At 39.4% G+C, this 18,324-nt stretch overlaps 1 protein-coding gene across 2 annotated transcripts in view; it reads right to left on the minus strand.

Moving 5' to 3' along the window:
- Positions 1–18,324, minus strand: part of TBX20 (T-box transcription factor 20) — a 129,943-nt gene that overhangs the window by 83,778 nt on the left and 27,841 nt on the right. For both annotated transcript variants that reach the window (XM_086964818.1, XM_086964816.1), the window contains exons 3-4: positions 3,777–3,941; positions 372–480 (exon numbers count right to left, since the gene is read on the minus strand). In XM_086964818.1, coding sequence (XP_086820944.1) covers positions 372–480; positions 3,777–3,941 — 274 coding nt within the window. The remainder of the gene's footprint in view (positions 1–371; positions 481–3,776; positions 3,942–18,324) is intronic.

Genomic DNA, 18,324 nt, shown 5'->3' on the forward strand with positions numbered 1-18,324 from the left:
GGCCTGAGTATATTCAGGCCCATTGTTGTTAATGGTCACACATATAAATACATTGTCAATTATCATATTCTAACACAATATTTTACCCAAATATGAGTCTGGTGCTGATATCACCACTAAGTTTGCTTCTTTTACACCACATAGTCATACTAAAAGGTACATGTATTGATATCACATATTCATACTGTACATTTATACCACATATGCATATTAAATATTGCATGCATTTATACCACTTAGCCATACTCACACATGCATTTATTTCCAGTTATATTTGTAAGCATGTGCATTTATACCACATAGCTACACACACATGCCTTTCTAACACAGAGAGTTACTCAAGGTGCATGCCTTCCCATAGTCATACATACATGGCCGTGCTGGTCCAATTCATTGTTCGTGAGCTTCACTTTTTCAAAAGACACCATCTGCTTCAGCAGCTGTTCTCCCGTGAACGGGGAGTCCGGATGCACGTACAACCTGCATAAAGAAATGGATGCATCTGTCTTATGATGGAGCACAGTTTAGCAATGTTTCTACCGATTACGTCACGTGTATCAAGGCATTTACCACAATCTGCATGTTTTATTCCCTACACAGTGGCCAATTCAGAAAACTTTTATTTTCACGATGTAAGTGTGACATAATCCTGAAAAGGTCACCATGTAGGTATGTGACTCTCAAAGCTACAATGTGCTGCTGCGTACCTGTAGTGATATACAATACATTACACGCACCTACTTTCCACGTGGGTCTTAAAACGTAGGCGTTCCCAGGGGGCTGGCCAAAATGAACAATGCAAATTAAGTAAATGTAAACAGCGTGGCAGGTTTTTTGAGTATGTAAAGGTTGGAAAGTCATTGCCCACTCTTAATTTGAGTCCCAAATTACTCCCACATCCTTCAGGCACAAGTGGTGCAGAAACAGTGAAAAAAGCACCTCAGTTTGTTTAATAATTGCATGACTTATTCAGGTTGGGAAGAATACCTCTGTGGACATATGAATAGTAATAATATTAATATTTTCTACATTTTCCATCCCAATATGGCTGTACTGAATGCACAGTGTATGGAAGTCAACCGCAACAATGGGAAAGTACGATCAAATGTATGTCACTGATCACCCTATGTTGACACACAACCTTTATGTCATGATAAACAGATGAGCAGAATGAGGATGTGCCTGGATAACTACACATTTGTAATTTTAGCACACTAGCTAACCCCACAGACTGCCTTTGAAAAGCAGTCCCACACTGTGTAATTTATCTAAAATAACCTGCAAAGGTTTTGCATCCAGCACGTCGAAAGTAACTGTTCTGAGATCCTCTTTTCAAATCAATATTGGTTCGTGAATAAAACTCTTATATGGGTATATGCTGCCTGCCGCACCACATCCAGAGATTGTTCTCTCACATCATGTTGCTGTCAGTGTATGTAAGTGGGAAACCATATAGCTACATCGATAGTGGTAGAAGACAAGTAGAGCCAAGGCCATCTATTCTGCAAAATGCTCTTATTCACTATACAGCACGCCTCTTAGCCATCTTTCGACCCTCAATGTGGTCACTCCCAGTGCCTTAAATGGGCTGGTACTGTCTGGTACTATCGGCACTTTTTTTATTTTGAGAAGGAGAGTACCTGCACTTCTCAAGGGAAACGTAATACTTTTAATTGGAGAGTACCGGCACTTCTCAGAAACAAGCAGGTACTCTGGCACAGAGTACCTGCACTTCTATTTTTCCATTTCAAGCACAGATCAATCCTCAGTGCCTGCTCTACCTTACTTTATTTCCTGCTCCTATTTTGCCCCATCCTTTCTGTTGGCATGAGCACATGAGCAGATACCATCCTGACTTCAAAGCATGGTATACTCAAAGAGAAGATTGAACACACAGTGCGACATGCCAAAAGAGTGGGCTGTAGCGGCACATTCTAAAGGCCAGATGGATCCTACGGCATGACAGGAAGATGGGCCTTTAAGGTAGGAATAAGCAGTAGACATCACCTTAACATGTTCTGAGGTATAATCAAAAATGAAGACATAGCCCAGACCTAGTGATTGGGTGGAAAATAAAGCATGATGGAAAATCGAAGCATGACCAGAAAGTGAAGCCTGCACAGAAAAGAAGATATACCTTTAAGAGGGGACATGACCAGAAACAATATCATTACTTATGTTAACACCAAACAACAATTAGTAAGGTATGCCAAGAATATGATCCCTCAAGGGAAAGCTAAGCATGGCGAGAAATAAAAAATGATGAGAAAGGAATACGTGGTAAGACAGAGGGCTTGAAAAGGTTAATTATCATCAGAACTAGAGGCATGACTAGTAATAGAAACATGGCCAGAAAATGAGTAATGACAAGTAAATTAGCCCTCATCTGAAAAGGAAGGCTGACCGGAAAGTGAGAAAATCACAGTAGGAGGGGAAAATCAGGCATGCCAGTACATGAGACATGATCAAAATATAATAAATTACCATCATGGGATGTGTGACCAGAAAATGAGGCAAGCCCAAAAACTGAGGCATGAAAACAATGTGAGACATGGCCACAGGCAGGAGCAGTGCTAGAAACCTGGTATTTATCCAGACCTTGCTGCATGCACACAGTGCTTACTTTGTAAAAAAATGAGTGATGGTGCCTGAAGGTCCGCTTAGAAACCCGCTGCCGGCATTATTACGTGTCAGCTCGCTGAATAACAAAGTTGTGCAAACTACAATTCACCTCATTGCTCTTAAATCGACTACCAGACAACCCCACAACCCCTGCTCCTTTTTCCCACTATTACAGGGTCCTGCTCTCTCCCTTTGTGATGGTTTCTGTCCTGGTCTTTCTCCTCCTTTCACATTTTTCCCTCTCTTGCTCTTCAGAAATGCCCGGTGAGGAAAAATAATCCCCATAAAAGAGTGTCAGTGAACTCCACCTGGCAACCACCTGCTCAAGTGAAGCACGACCAGAGTCATGTATAGAAAGTGACGCTTAACCAGAAAGGTGGTTGATTGCCAGACATCAAGGCATGTAACACAAGAGCAGTATAAGAATGAAACTAGGCATGATTAAAAAGTGAGGGTATAACCAGAATGTTCCATGACCTGCTTTGTGAGCAGCCTGTGATAAAAAACAACTATTGAAGCTCTTAGCACCTATTCAAAGAAGACTCACCCCTCCAAAAGTGAAACCTTCTGAGGGTAGGCTAAGTTACGTTTCTGCTCTTAATCTTTTTTTTCAGGCCATTTGTGGGAATATGCCTGTGAAAGCCAGGAATGGCCTATTGACTCATTCTGGTTTGTGACCCAAGCAACTGACTCAGGGCCAGACTGGCCGTAGCGGGCACCGGACGTTTCCCTGATGGGTCTGGAGGGGTGCGGGCTAATGCCCCCCACTGGCAGGTCCAGCAGCAATCTGCCAGGGCTGGTTGCTGTTCCCAGTCCGGCCCTGAACTGACTACATAATAGGCAGACTTCTTCACGGATGGTCAGTTCCTTCCATGATTCTTTGTTTTTAACAAAAGTCCTCAAAACATTTCTGTTTTCAAGATCCAATGGGACATATCAGCCAGGACCAACAGTAAGCACAACGCACTGGTCCTAACTATAGAAGAGGTTTATTGCATGATGCTCCTATCAATTTCCCAAACCAATTCAATCGTGCTCAATTCATCGCTATTGTGACTGCCTACTAGCATGTTTACTGCTCACGCAGAAAGAATTGTTTTGTTAGTGGCACCATTTTGGTAACTGGGGTCCACATTCAACACAAAATGACATACCTTGCAGGTAAAGGAGGGTCAGCCTTTCCAGCCACCAGCCAGGAAGATCTGTGATAGGCATAGCGATATCTCTTATTGTCCACAGGGACGATGTCCATCAGCACTATGTACTTGGCCTCTGGATCCACTCCCAAGAAGGAAACTCGAATGGTAGGGAACATTCTCCTTAAAAACACAAACAGGAATAAGGGATTGAACATATTGCCACATATTGCCTTTCCTTACTCTTCCCCACCTTCTCTCTGTTTCTCTCTTTCTCCTGTTCTTCCCTCTTTCATCAGGACTCTTTTCTTCTGCAGTCACACCATTTCACGTGATATTATTAATATTACAGTCATGGAATGCACCATGTTGTACAGTTTAGAGATGCTAAAGGGCCTATTTACTTACTGTGGTTCAGCTATTCTTTTGGTATCATAAAGTGCACCTTACCTCAAAATCGCATACTTGTGCAATCTCCTAATTTGATTTTTACCATTTAATATTTAACTTTACACCAATTTGTATTTTTCAACCCTTTTTTTGTTGCACGTCAGTACAATTCTATCCATATTAAATACAAATTGGTAAATGCAGTTTTCTTTTGTTAAAGAGATGCATCCATGGAAAAAATAAACACGTAATAAACTCCACGCAGATCAGAATAGTTTACCTTTTTTTTATTACGGTCTGTCTGGCAAAGCCAACACATTCTTTTAAAACATGCTAGTATTGGAAATAAGCAATCACAGAGACGTAGGCTCGGTTGTAGTTCTCGAGTTATAGCCTACAGCTCCTTAAGAAAGCATAGAAAAGAGTGTGGACGTTTAAAGAGGTCTTTATTATTACACTTGTGCGGCTAAAAGGCAGGATCAAATTTACTGTAATTGGCACTAGGAGTTTCAAGGAAAGTTTGGGAGATCTCAAAATTATTTTAGGATTCTTTGATCTTATTTTGTGAGATTTAGAGTTGAGCAAAACTTCTCAGCTTGTGAGTATCTCAAAGATGCTGTGGGCAAAGCTCAATCTGCTCCAGTGCAGTCTTTGGCCCTCATCACCTCCGGCCCGGTGTATTCCAATGTGCACGACAACTCCATTCACGACAAATATCGGAATTACAACTCATGCAGGAAAAAACACATGTTGTGACATGGGTATTTCTTTTCGGCGCAGAAAGCATTGACATCTGTTGGTCATTCCCCATTAGTAATGGAATCCCACATATGGACATATTTATTGCACTTAATAAATTACGCTCCCCACAGTTGAACTTCAGGTAACAGTACATCAATTCTCTGTGGCGTTCCAATTTGGGAACCTTTATGGTCTAAAACAGGCACTGCTAAAAGGCAACACCATAGATGACATTAATGTATATCTTTAGAAGGAACGCGTGTGTGGAAATCAGATACATCAACATATTTACACTATCACACCAATCCACATTTTAAAAATAACAGACAAACTCGGATTTATATTTTTCTCAGAAATATCAAAACATACAAATATTATGAGTAACACGTGAGAGCATATATGTTACAAGAGCCATAAAGCCACTTTGCTCAAACAAAAGGGTGGGGAATGCTGGAGTATTTCAGATCGCCTTCACATTTTGATTTTTTTTTTACCTCAAACTATTTGTATTGAAAATAAATTTGACATATACAAACAGTTTGTCACAATTATAAGAGAATTAGGAGGAAACAACACTTGCACATAGTGCAAATTCTGACAACGACTTCTCGTGTCCACTCACACAGAATCTAAAATCGTATATGGCATTCACCCGACCATTGGGAACCACATGCATATTCTTTATGTTTTTGGTGAGAATCTACACCCACAGCTGGATAACGGATGCGAGTCCTGAAGAAGTATTACATTAGTGGATTCAGCTGTGATTGATATTATGAAGAGGTGGTGTATTTAAATCCACCTGAGTAGAGTAACCTCCAGATAATACACTGTGTAGGTTTGGCGACGAGGGTGTTTTACCGCACTTATTCGTGAAATCTGCACGGAGAGAAACCGTGTTCACAACATAAACAAGCTACACATTGACTTTCAGGGTACTGGACTATCAAGTGACAATGAAATGAAATGAACACAACTAATAAGGCGCAAACAAATGCCCGAAGGTGTCAAGGCGCTGATAGCGGTTATTCTTGGGAAGGAAATCCTATAGCCTGAAGATACCCAAACACAATCAGTTATTGTATAGCTACCATAAACTCAAAGAGGCTTCTTTGGTGACTGGATGCTTGTAACTGACTGGGTTTATCATTGTGAATTGAGTGTTTTGAGGCTGCTCTGCATTGCAGAGGGATCCTTCCTTCACTGACTAATGCAGTCATGATAAGCAGACAATGTGAGTTCTCTGGCATGCCACAAGAAGCTCAGTGTGACAGGAGGGGGCTGCTTCGTGGTGCACAAGACATGGGGGTTACAGCATAAGGGTATGTGAAGCTCACTCACTGCATCTTTCAGTTTTCTTTGCTTGCAAACGCTGAAAGCAGCCTAATGATTGTGCCTGCTTTCCAGTCTGGCTCAATGAATAATGGGCCCAAAAGCAAGCAAAAAAGTGTTCATATCCACTTGATTCTTAGTAAAGAGAAAATAAACAGAGACACTGATTGGTTTGAAGTGGGCCTGTTAAACCAATGGATCCTGGTGTTACTGCACCTGCGGCACTGTTTATAGCAAGGCCACTGCACTATAAGTGAAAACAAAATCTGAAAGGGCCAATTTATTAAATTTTTAGTTCAAATGGCCTTCTTCCTTATTTTGTTCTCAAGTTTACTATTAGCGTATACTGAATTGAAAACTGCATACCTTTATTGCTTTACACATAAGCAGATTCGAATTCCCGCGAAACTGATCTCAGCAACTCATTTCAATGCCCCAGAGGGTTCTCTGCTGTCGGTACTGTAACCAGAGTGTGGGTGAATCACCCCCACCTCAATATTGAATAATATATCTATAAAACATGCCATTGTTGAAAAAAGCTCTTCAAGAGAGACTCGTTTAGCATTGACTTGGCTGGTGTTTATTATATAGAACTAATGTGTTTTACTGACTCTAGCATATTTTTGATTATTCGTAAATTTACTGGGCAGACTAATGTTTTTTGATAAGTCTAATGAATTAAAAGAGAAAGGTAGTGTGTTAGTGGTCTTGAGCTGTCTCTTTTAGTTTATAGTTTATACAAGATTCCTAATACAGGGAATATTATGGTATTCTTGTCATTTTATTAAGATTAAGATTATTTGCAAAGCACGTTTTCAGCACAATGAGGCCTCTTGGGGAAAAGCAAATAGCAGAGACGTTTTATGTCATGGGAAATTCGTAAAGTTGCCAAGGCCCTCATCTTCCAAGGTGCCGCCTGTGAAAGTAATTTGTCTCTCCATGTAACCTCAATTTGTCCACCTTACCCTTTGCCTACCCCTGCCTCCGACTCTATCTCTCTCCACAGGGTCATTATGGCGATTTTGAAGCCCCAGCTAAGGCATAGTTTGACTGTTGCTGTGGGACTCCGTTTCTGACAGCTTAAGGTATAATTCAAAATTGTTTGGTACTTGAGGCTTTGAATAAGAAGAAAATGGGTGGTAACATTGAAAGTTGTTCCGAACAGGAGGGGCCTCAACAATGTGTCTTGCCCAGGACCCAAAAAAACCTGAAGATGGCCATTGGCCGCTAAGCCTGTTGTTCTTATTAAGTTTGTTTGTCTGTAATCTCCTATGTCTGCGACTACAAGGGGGGGAGGGGCATTGTGACCCAGATTGTGACTGTAGTTTCTGTTTCTGACTCAAGCAAAGCCGAAATGCATTATTCAGCATGGGGCTAGAATAAATACTCTATTTATTTGTTTGTCAATGGTAGAAGGCAGCATAAAACAGGTAAACCTTCCAATACAATTCATAATTACGAACATACGAACATGGTTGTGATTACTATGATTATAATGTTGACAACGCTTCGAAAAAGAACTATTAATGTACCCATAGAAAGGGATCAAATCAAAAGTACCTTCTGGTAACAGTGAAGATAAGACCAAAATGGCCTTATCTAACTAAATTTACTTTTGCAGTAACTATGTGGGTTGTTTCAGGTGGTTTTAAATGTCGATGGGTAGGAAATATGGTAAGTTACTGATAAGTTCTACGACTATTGAGTAGAATGAAGCAAAAAGCTAAATTGCTGTATATGGTCACAATATCCCAGGGTAATTTGTGTAATATATTTTTTTCTAATTAGGTGGGTGCTTTACATGTTGTAGTAAATGGTCGCCCTTGCCTCCTCATATAAGGAGGCCGCTTAAAAACATCATGAAAGTTGTAAACTGTCCATTAAAATTCATGAACTAAAATTGTTTGTTATTCTGACCACTATAATGTTGGCAACAATGAGTACTTCTTATTTCTAATGCTAATGATGAATACTATAATAGTTATGATTGTATTAACAATACAATTATTGATTATTTGAATTAGTCTCTTCTGTTGAGAAATAAATTATACCTGTACTTAAAACAACGGACAATATCATAAGTACCCATTTCTACGAATGAAGATGTCGATAATAGTAACTACCTTGTATACATCAAGGCACTTCTTAGATTTCTTACTGTTACATTTTAGTTGCTTCTAAATAGTAACAGAGAATGTTGTTGTTATACTAAGATAATTTACTGCAAAAAGACCCTTCCCTGTTTTCCACAAAGCAGATATCCATGGGCAACACAGCAGAATGGTCCTTGCTGTTCGAAAAGAGTACATGAGGAATAAAGTAACCCTTTTCATACAGTATAACCAACTGACCAAATGGAGAAACGAGGCAGAGGGCTGAATTACTTTGCCAGGTCACAGATGTCCACAGTTACTTGCACTATCTATTTATGTATACTTACACTCGTCACTTAACCTTTTCAAAATGTGTTCTTTTTCACCCTCTAATGGAAGAGAGCAACGAGATGCTGATATGAAGTGAGGATATAAATATCTCAGTATACATTGGCTTTGTGTTGCAAAGATTATTCTCTTTACCAGATAGAGACTGATTGTTAGGGAGAATAAGTTTAGATGAATGTGACTATGAAAAGCTAGTCATCGCTTTAACTGAGCGACAGTTGGTGTTTGGTTCCTGGAGTTACTTTTCAAAATGGTTGCTGTCTGTGGCGCAGGCGTTGTAACATCACAACTCAACTGCAAATGATAAAAGTGGAACAGGGATGTCATGATTTTATTATATGAAGTAGTGGTGTCACAAATAGACAGCTAAACTTATGTTATATACAAGTGCATAAAAGGCCATGCATTTTAATATAGGACTTCCAGCAATAGGATAATGCCTCAGCATCTTCTACCTTTCACATTTAGGAAATTTAGGATTACCAAAAATGCAACCTACTTGTATAACACATTTTAAGAAAATATAAGAAATACCAGAATGATATTGCCAAAAGGGCTCACACAACTGAAGGTTTTACACAAAAGGATTTATACTTCATACATCCTTACGTGGACAAATATGTCTGTACTAGAGAAGGGCTATTTGATTGTAGTGTTTTGAGTGGACTCAGAGACCCATTGGCATCCTAGGACTGGAAAACATTATCCTTCCACTATAAAAGGTAATATGAGAGCACATCAAACTGAACCTTGGGTAGCCAGCAATGTCAGCATCTAAGGCTGGGACCTGAGAGAGTTAATATGATTTGAGGTTTCCTTTGTTTTAGAGTAATGGTGCTCATTGAAGTACGCCTGCATTGTAACATCCTAATATCTTAATCAATACTGATAGTTAATTTGAATTCTTCTGTCAAGGACCAAATAAAATTATGACTGCCCTTCCAACACATTGAACAAAAAAACACACATGAATGATTGTTCCTACTAAGACATAATTTGTGGTTGAAAAAGAATGGTTGTTTTCCCAGAAATCCCTTGAAGCAAGCAGTGGCAAAGCCAAATGTTCTGGCTTGCATTTTTAGTCTGACTAAAACATACAAAAACCTACTAAAGTGAAATGAAATTAGTGTCTTCCATAAAAAATGAATCATTGAGATAAATAACTTAATATATAATTATATAATTATCATGTGTTCTTCTGAGATGTAAAACAGTTCCTCGTGGATTGCAATGCAGTCCATTGAAAGGATGGTACAACAAGAGTCAATAGCATGAAGTAAGACATTAATAATCTTATGGATGGAGCAAAAGCCGACTCTGTGTATGTTTGCAAGAATTGGTAACAATAGATCATACAGTCAGCTCTATCATCATGCCAGAACTAAAAAGGCCACACTGGATCATCAGTCCTCAGAAGAAAATGTTGTAATTTCAGATTGGCAATTAGAGATTTGGTCCCTTGATACACGAAACTCATGATTTTCATGGGTGAACGTTTCAATCTCGCAAAAGCCTTTTTTTGTAAACTTTCTTAATCTTTCTCACTTGAAACACAGTACAAAGAATGTGTACTGTTTCTTGCACGTTGGTGAAAAACAGAAACCTGCTGGTAACCTCACCAAACCAGCGTGCAACCTAATTGTTTGTTAAACAGTGCAGCCCATAATTGGGTTACAAATTTAAATTCCAAGCAGAGCTTAAATAAAAATGCCTCTTTAAAAAGATGCTCTTCCTATTCAGTCAGGTTTTAATAGAATGCATTCTTTACAAGAAGGAATAACATACGTCCCTCCTCCTCACCCGTGATATCCATGTGATTTTTAATTGTTTCTAAGGAAAAGGAATGAAGCCAGAAATGTATTTCATACATATAAGTTTATGCGGAACTCCCAAGAGACAAGACTGTGTGATTGGTGCAAATATCAAAGATGCACAATATACAACATTCTTCTGAAATACATTTAAATATTGATAAAGCAAAAAAAGGATTTACTCTCTCATTAGATCTCTCCTTGCCACAATGGTGCTTTGCAAACACACATAAAGCAATTCTGTCTACAATGAAAGTCAACGGCGTCACAAAGACGGTCTATTTTGCATAAGAATGCAATAATGCCCGAAGATCAAGACATTCTGATGCACCAGTTTCAGTTATTCATTAGAGTACCTTCAGCTTTTTGTAACCTGAAATATATTATGCCTCCAATATATTAGAAAGACAGACATTTTGTGTCTTATCATGACAGCTCAATAGTTATAAATCTTCAACATCTAAACACTCATGCAAACATTCACCCTGCTTTCCACAGTGGTTCAAAATGCTTGACAGAATTGGCCAGCTTAATGGGTTTGCTGTTTGTCTCCATTTACAATCTTACTGGCTCCCTTAAGTAAAGACACAGTCTAAGGTTGAAGTATCAGCATCCCAGAAAGGGCCCACACTTGACGTATATAATTTCAATATTTGGACGCGAAGAAATAACTCTATACTGTGACCTTATCATGTAATAGAAAGAGACATCTACAACATTCTTTCATCATTAAACCCATCTAATCACGTCACTGATCCTCTACCTTTGACTATATTCAAAGAGATCAGAGCATATATTGTCCCCCTATGGACTAAAATAGATTGTGAATGCCTCACTACGCCAAGGTATTAGCCCTAATTGCCTAAAAGCAGGACCCCCACTTAAAAGAAAAACAATGCAGACTGCTCTGATCCTAACAACTTCACACCCATCTCTAACATCCCTATTCTTGTAATGCTCTTAGAAAAAAATGTCCAGGTCCAACTCTGCAATCACATAGACAACTATCAACTCCTTGATCAACACCAGTCAGGATACCATCAAGGTCACACCACTGAATCATCACTTACCCATGTCATTAATGACAAACTAAAAATGCTTGATCGAAATGAATCATGCCTTCTGATACTACTTGACCTATCGGCTGCCTTTGACATGGTTAAACATGATGGTCTAATGAAACTACTGGAACAAAGGATGGGCCTATCAGGGGTCATATTGCAATGGTTTTCCTCATTCCTCCAAAACGGATCCCAGAGAGTCAAAAAGAAACAAATTCTATCTAAGCCCCACGTGATCACTCTGGGTGTTCCACAGGTATCTTTTCTCTCTCTCATTCTTTTCAATTTATTCCTGGAACCACTAGCAATCCACTTAAAATCTGCCAACATCCATTATCATATGTATACTGATGATACTCAGCTGTACCTCAAAATCGCCTTCTATGGGGAAATTATATTTCTCAGTGTCATCTTGCAAAACACATATCTCTGGCTCACGGATAATCATCTCAAACTTAACGCTGCCAAAACTGAATTCCTTCTCATCTCACCTCCAAATAACACCCCCAAGATCGAGCCTTTGTTGAAACATCTTAGAGACGTTAACTGCTCTCCTCACATCATAGACTTTGCTAAATCCTTGGGTATTACATTAGACAAACATCTGAATATGCAGGAACACATTAATGTTGCCACCACAGGAGCGAATTACCAACTGAGCATTCTGCGGAAACTTAAATCCTACCATCCACATGAAGGCCTAAAACAAGCGGTCCAAGCTCTTGTATTGCCCAGACAGGACTATGGTAGTGCCACACTTTGTGGCTTACCTCAATACAAGTTGGCCCCTCTAAAAGCCTCCCTCCATGTGGCAGCCAGACTTCTCTCTGGAACAAAAAGAAACACACATATCACCCCGGCACTAAAATCCCTGAACTAGCTACCATATGAAGCAAGAATCAAATTAAAAATTGCATGCTTGACACACAAAGCACTGCATTTCAATACCGCCAGATACCTGGCTCAAAAGCTAGAAAAATCAGGGGGCTGCAGACCCTTGCATAGTGCACACACCCTTCTTCTGAAACCCCAACTAACCCACAAAAAGAAAACGTGGGCCACAGCTTTCACGGTTGTGGCACCTAAGATATAGAAATCTCTACCACCGGATATTCGCCTAATCTCCTCTACTGCAGCCTTCAAAAAAGAAGCAAAATCTTTTTTACTGACAACGTGTTTTACCCTAAGACAATTTATCTGTGCCTATGAAATTGTAACCATATTAACTTATCTATGACAATTGACCATCTTATCACAGACTATAATTGAGATCAAGCTTTTTACGCTATATACCTTCACATATGTTTGTCATGCACACCTGTATCTTTTGTTTACCAGTCCAATTGATACCTTACTCCTCGCCATGTAAAGCGCTCTGACACCCACTAGGGTCATGTTCACGTTATACAAAATGTTTTAAATAAATAATAGAGCAGATACATTAGGAAGCACCAAAATATAGTCATGTCATCAGATTTCAGCCACATTGGTTTGCATGAATGGTGACACTGCATGTTAAATAGAAGAAAACAGTCAAAGACATTTGAAAGAGAATAATTGACCTCTCTGAATTACCTTACATTTTCAATTGCGCTTTTCATCAGCAGAAATAGATTCCAAACTGCTGTTAGTAGGCTTACAAGGGAGTGGAGACAAATTTTATGTCAGACTAAGTGCTTTGGATTTACCCATTTATGCAGAAGACCCATTTTTAAGCCTCTTAACCCACCTCAGCTCACTCACCATATAGCTGTAGAATGACGACTCCCATATTAGCATTCTATATTATATTGGATGCCATGATTTCAACAAATTTTATTGGGAGTTATTGATAAATCATAGATTGATCTCATGAGACTATGTCCTGTAGTTGATCTGGTCCCCAAGCCTTACAATAAAATTAAGAATATTCATACAGGTTTATCAGAGATATCGAATGAGACTTTGTTGTGCTAAAATACCACTTATATTAACTCTGATTTGCCAATATTTCAGTCAATGTTTATTGCATAATTTGATAAAAATATTAACAGTATCCCTTCACGCAGTAACAATAGTGCCATTACTATTTCAATTAACAAATTAAAACCAAATGGTTATCTCATTACACAATAACTTAAAAGCTGTCATAACTCGCCTACAATAATTTAAAGAAACAATGCAACACCTAGGGGAGCTGAAGATAACAGAAGATGAGACATTCTTCCAACTAGTCACACTAGCCACACGTACCAATGATTGGAACAATGCCTCAAGACTTTCAGAACAATGAGAGAAAATAACCATGGGTGCTACTAGCAGTATTGACCCCCATTGCTGCCTTTATAATGACTAAGCGCTTTATAGTGTATTGTGCTCACCTTGCTATACCTAGCACTGGCCATTAGATACTGCTTAAATGACACAGAGATATTGTACCAAAATGAATAAATAAGTAATTGATAAAGATGGGACAGGGGGACAGTTGGCAGGGCAGGTAAGAAATAAGAGAGCAAATTGGGAAATAACTCACAGAATAAATATGTTCAAAAGGTACATTTCTGATATATGAAATTAATGTAATGCATTGTTATGTCTGCACATATTGCCAACATCTATTGGTAAGCAAGAAGGAAAAGAATAGAAATGTTAAAACGTATGATTATGCCTGACTATGCCATCATCATTGTTTATAAAAAGGGCGGGAATGTGGAAGCTAACTTTAGATAACAATGGTGGCATCCATTTTTTATAATTTGACATTGTGATAATTTAATAATGATGGGAATTATATACAAATATAATAATTGCTTGATATCATGTGACAGTCTTAAATAAGAGTTAGAACTTTGCTTTTAGTAAGCTGACTGTAACGCGACACATTGCAAGGCTTGCACGAAGAGTACATTTCCATGGTATTAAATTTCTGCCAGCTTGGATTAGCAACAGTCCCCCTTAGACCCCAAAAGTGTATACAGCTACATCAGCTAATGTAGACCATTGTGATTTCATTTGGGCGTAAATGTAGTAGTTATCTGTCTAGCTTTAGATACAGGGGACTTTTCATGTGCACATAGGGTGACAATGTACTGTAAGTTTCCGAGCACAAAATGTTTCTTCACCGACCTGCCAGGACATGATGGCCCAGACATGACCTGTTATGCAGACGAATTATAATGAAATGCTGTGCTCTGTGTCTATAAATGCTTGTGTTTTACTTCTGCTATTCGAGCACTCAGCACCCATATGGGGCACCCGTGCACGTTAAATAAATTCTCTTTATTTTACTCAGGTGGTTGTGACGGAGTTATGATTTTGGGTACTACAGATCTTTTCAGTTTCTACAGTAACAGTTTCAAGTCTAAATAAGTATTTCAAAGCATTTTTAAATGTCTTTGTACCAGCTTGCATAAAAAGTGTTCTCAAATATTTGTTTACAATTCCTCAATGTAGTTTGAAGAGTCAAAATTAAATGTGAGAATTCAGTTTGGCATTTTGTACTATTTGAAAAGGCCAGCTCTTATTAGAGTCATGTGTCTTATTAATGTTGGGCATAGTACTTTCTTTAAAGTGGCGTTCTGCCAATAACACAGACTTTTGTGTATGGAGGCATTGAAGTGACTTCTTATCAAATATATACTGTCGATCTAAATTATAAGCTATTTCGTTTGCCATCAATCTGAAATGTATTTTTACAGCAAGAGCATATTCACATTTTCTTAAAATATTTCGATCTCAGTCCAGGTTGTATTTATTAAACTGAATAATAATATTAAAGCGCACATTCCATGCATGAATGTGCTCACTAGTAAAAATATCCTTCAAATATATAGCGGCATCATATGGTGATTTAGCACCCCGAAATGTATTGCTCAGAATGGAATATTCATCCTACAGAGCACATAAACATGCTTCGATCGTTATCACTTCTAAAGCAACAGCACTTGGAAAGCAAAAAGCTTGCTTCAATTGCTTGGCTTAAAATTTACTGTTGGCAGAGCAATTTTCCAATACTAGGCCTTCAACACTATGGACCTCACTACAATGGTGGTCAAATGCGCATCCGACCGCCATCGTAGCGGGATGGAGACCAGAAGACAAGTATTCGGCAGTCCACCTGCCCTATTATAATGTGACTGCTGTGTAGGCAGTCGGAAACATGCCTTACACTATTGTGGCTTGTGCTGTGGCCTGGAAAAGAGATGCAGTATCTAATGGCATGCTTTTAAACATCCAAGCCCCATGTGCCAGGCACCATGCAGTGCCTGGCACATGGAGCATGGAGGCTTCTTGGGCCCCACCTGTGCACAACAGGCCACATTGTGGAGGCCCACGGGGTACAGGTACCCTGCTAGGGGCCCCAAAAGTCCCTTTCTGACCGCCTTTCCATGGCAGCTGGACCACCATGAATAGGCTGTGGGAAATGAACATCATAATCCCTACAGGGGTGCCAGAGCAGGCACCGCCTACATTGTAGGAATTACTGTCCGACTGCTGCCCTGACCGGCTCCATGAGCCTGTCGGCGGCAGCGGTCTTGACCCCTGCCCGCTGCGCTCCAACTACCGGTATCTTAGGTAGGCGGTCAGACCAGTTCTCTGGATGTCAGGCTGACGCCTGTCGGGTGCGGTCCGCCCAACATCCTAATGAGGCCTCATATGTTAAGAATGGCGAAAGTGTTTTGTTAAATGCTTGTATCATAAGCACAATGGATAGATCTCCATATTAGTATTAAACTGAATGAAACCACCCATTGTACACCAAATGAGGCTCCTCGTCATTTTGTTTTTGTTTACTGCTATTCTGCTGTAATTTAACCTAGTTAATAAACCAAGCAAATTTGGGGACATTCTTGCTAAAAGTCATGGTATGTGTTTTGTCATTCTTAATGACAAGACCATTTTGAAAATATGAGATGACTAAATAGCACAATTTTCTTCGTAGGTCAGTTGGCTTTGTCTTCCTTATAATGAAGTTGTCTGCATAGAGCAGTAAGTTTACTTTTTGTCTGACAATTTTTTGTGTAAACCTCTCACCATCTTCAAAGCCATTGGTAAATGTTTAAGAAAAATTTAAAAAGGTAATGGAGCCTGGACCCACCCTTGCTGAAGTCCATTTAAAGTATGGAACTTTTCAGTTCCCTACATTTAGCTCATGTTGAAGCTTAGCCAAGGTGTTATATAATCGAAATATGACTGTGATAGGGGAGGCTTTGTGGGCTGCTTCGTTGATCTAATTTTTTCCAGAGTTAGTTCTGGTTGATTGGATCCACCATGTCCCCTGTGTCGAACGAAAATCAATGTATGTGATGTTCAGAGCTCATTCCTGGGCAAAACCATGTCTGCTCAATTGGAATTAAGTTGTTCTCTATCACCCATTCTACCAGATGACCATATACCACCTCAGAAAAAATCTTAGATGAAGCATCTATTGAAGTGATGAACCTATAAGAGAAGCGAGCTTCCGGGTTTCCTTTTTTGTTTATTATTTTCATGATACACCCAATTCAAGTTGCTGGCAATTTTCCAAGTTCCACGATGATTTGAAATAACTTACGTAAAACATTTACTCAAAGCTGTGAATCTTGTTTAGAAACCAAGTAGAGTATGCCCTTCCAGACCAGAACCATGGCTGCTTCCAATGCTGTTCATTAATTCTACAGTTCCACAGACTTCAGTTGTATTAGTCCACTACCTATGTAGAACATATTCATCATAGGTGGCAGGGGCATCTTCAAGTGGTGCATGGAGATGACTAGGAACAGTGGCAGCTCCTCCGGGGAGTGCTGTAGGGTGGTAGAGTGGAGCAGGGAGGGGCAGGGGATGCAGCGTGTGCAATATAATTCATTTTATTTATTTATTTATTTACTTAACTCCATTCAGCCGTATGCTGGAGTTTACTACACCACACGCTGTCCCCCCCAGCCCTGCCCCAGCCCCCTGCAGCACTCTTTTGAGGAGCCGGCACTGACTAAGAAGCTCCTCCCACTGGTCTTCCATAGTGAACAGATCAACCTATCCCTAAGGTGTCCCGATTTCCTTTTCGGTTAATATTTTCTAACACTTCATTCCTGTGATACTGGCTGCAAAACCCATGTTTCTAAAATGTGTGTCTTTAGGATTATTTTTGCTTGATTACTGAATTTTGTTTAAAATGATATGCACATAGTGCTTATGTTTGTATATTTGAAAAGATATGGTTTGGTGCAAGAATATCATAATCAAAATGTTATTTACAGAAATATTGTCATAAAGCTCTATCGGATTTATTAACGGGAACTCTACTGGGATGGTATTTCCCTACAGGATCTCTAGGACAAAATACTTCTGTCTGTAGCTGTTTTTGCAATTGATATTCTGACATACAACCAAAAAGTATTGTTCTCCTTCATGTTACTTGCGAAAATGTTTGTAATTTTGGAATGAAAAGTGAATATAACCGAGTTATGTAGCTAAATGAATAATTACACAGTCCCAAAGCTAGACAATGACTTAGACTCATCAATGCAACATGGAATTTGCTATAAATTATGCACCATTATCCAGAGGCAGGATGCAGGTGGATGAGGCAGAAAGGCGCAGCTCAGGCGATGATGGCAACATGCAGTTGAAGCAGTTGAGCTTTCCCTTCTGTCCTCCTAGTCGGGTAGCCTGTTAATTGATTCAAGACGTCGAGATGAGATGTGTGGAGGACATTGAAAATTGCCTCAGAGGGAAGCATTCATGGATTTTGAGGGTCCCAGAAGGCAAAGAAGGAGTCAACCCCTTTTGCCCCGCCCTAAGCCCTAAAAATTATTCCTACACCCTCAAAACT

The sequence above is a fragment of the Lissotriton vulgaris genome, chromosome 4_1 (genome assembly GCF_964263255.1).
Source record: "Lissotriton vulgaris chromosome 4_1, aLisVul1.2, whole genome shotgun sequence".
NCBI lineage: Eukaryota > Metazoa > Chordata > Amphibia > Caudata > Salamandridae > Lissotriton > Lissotriton vulgaris.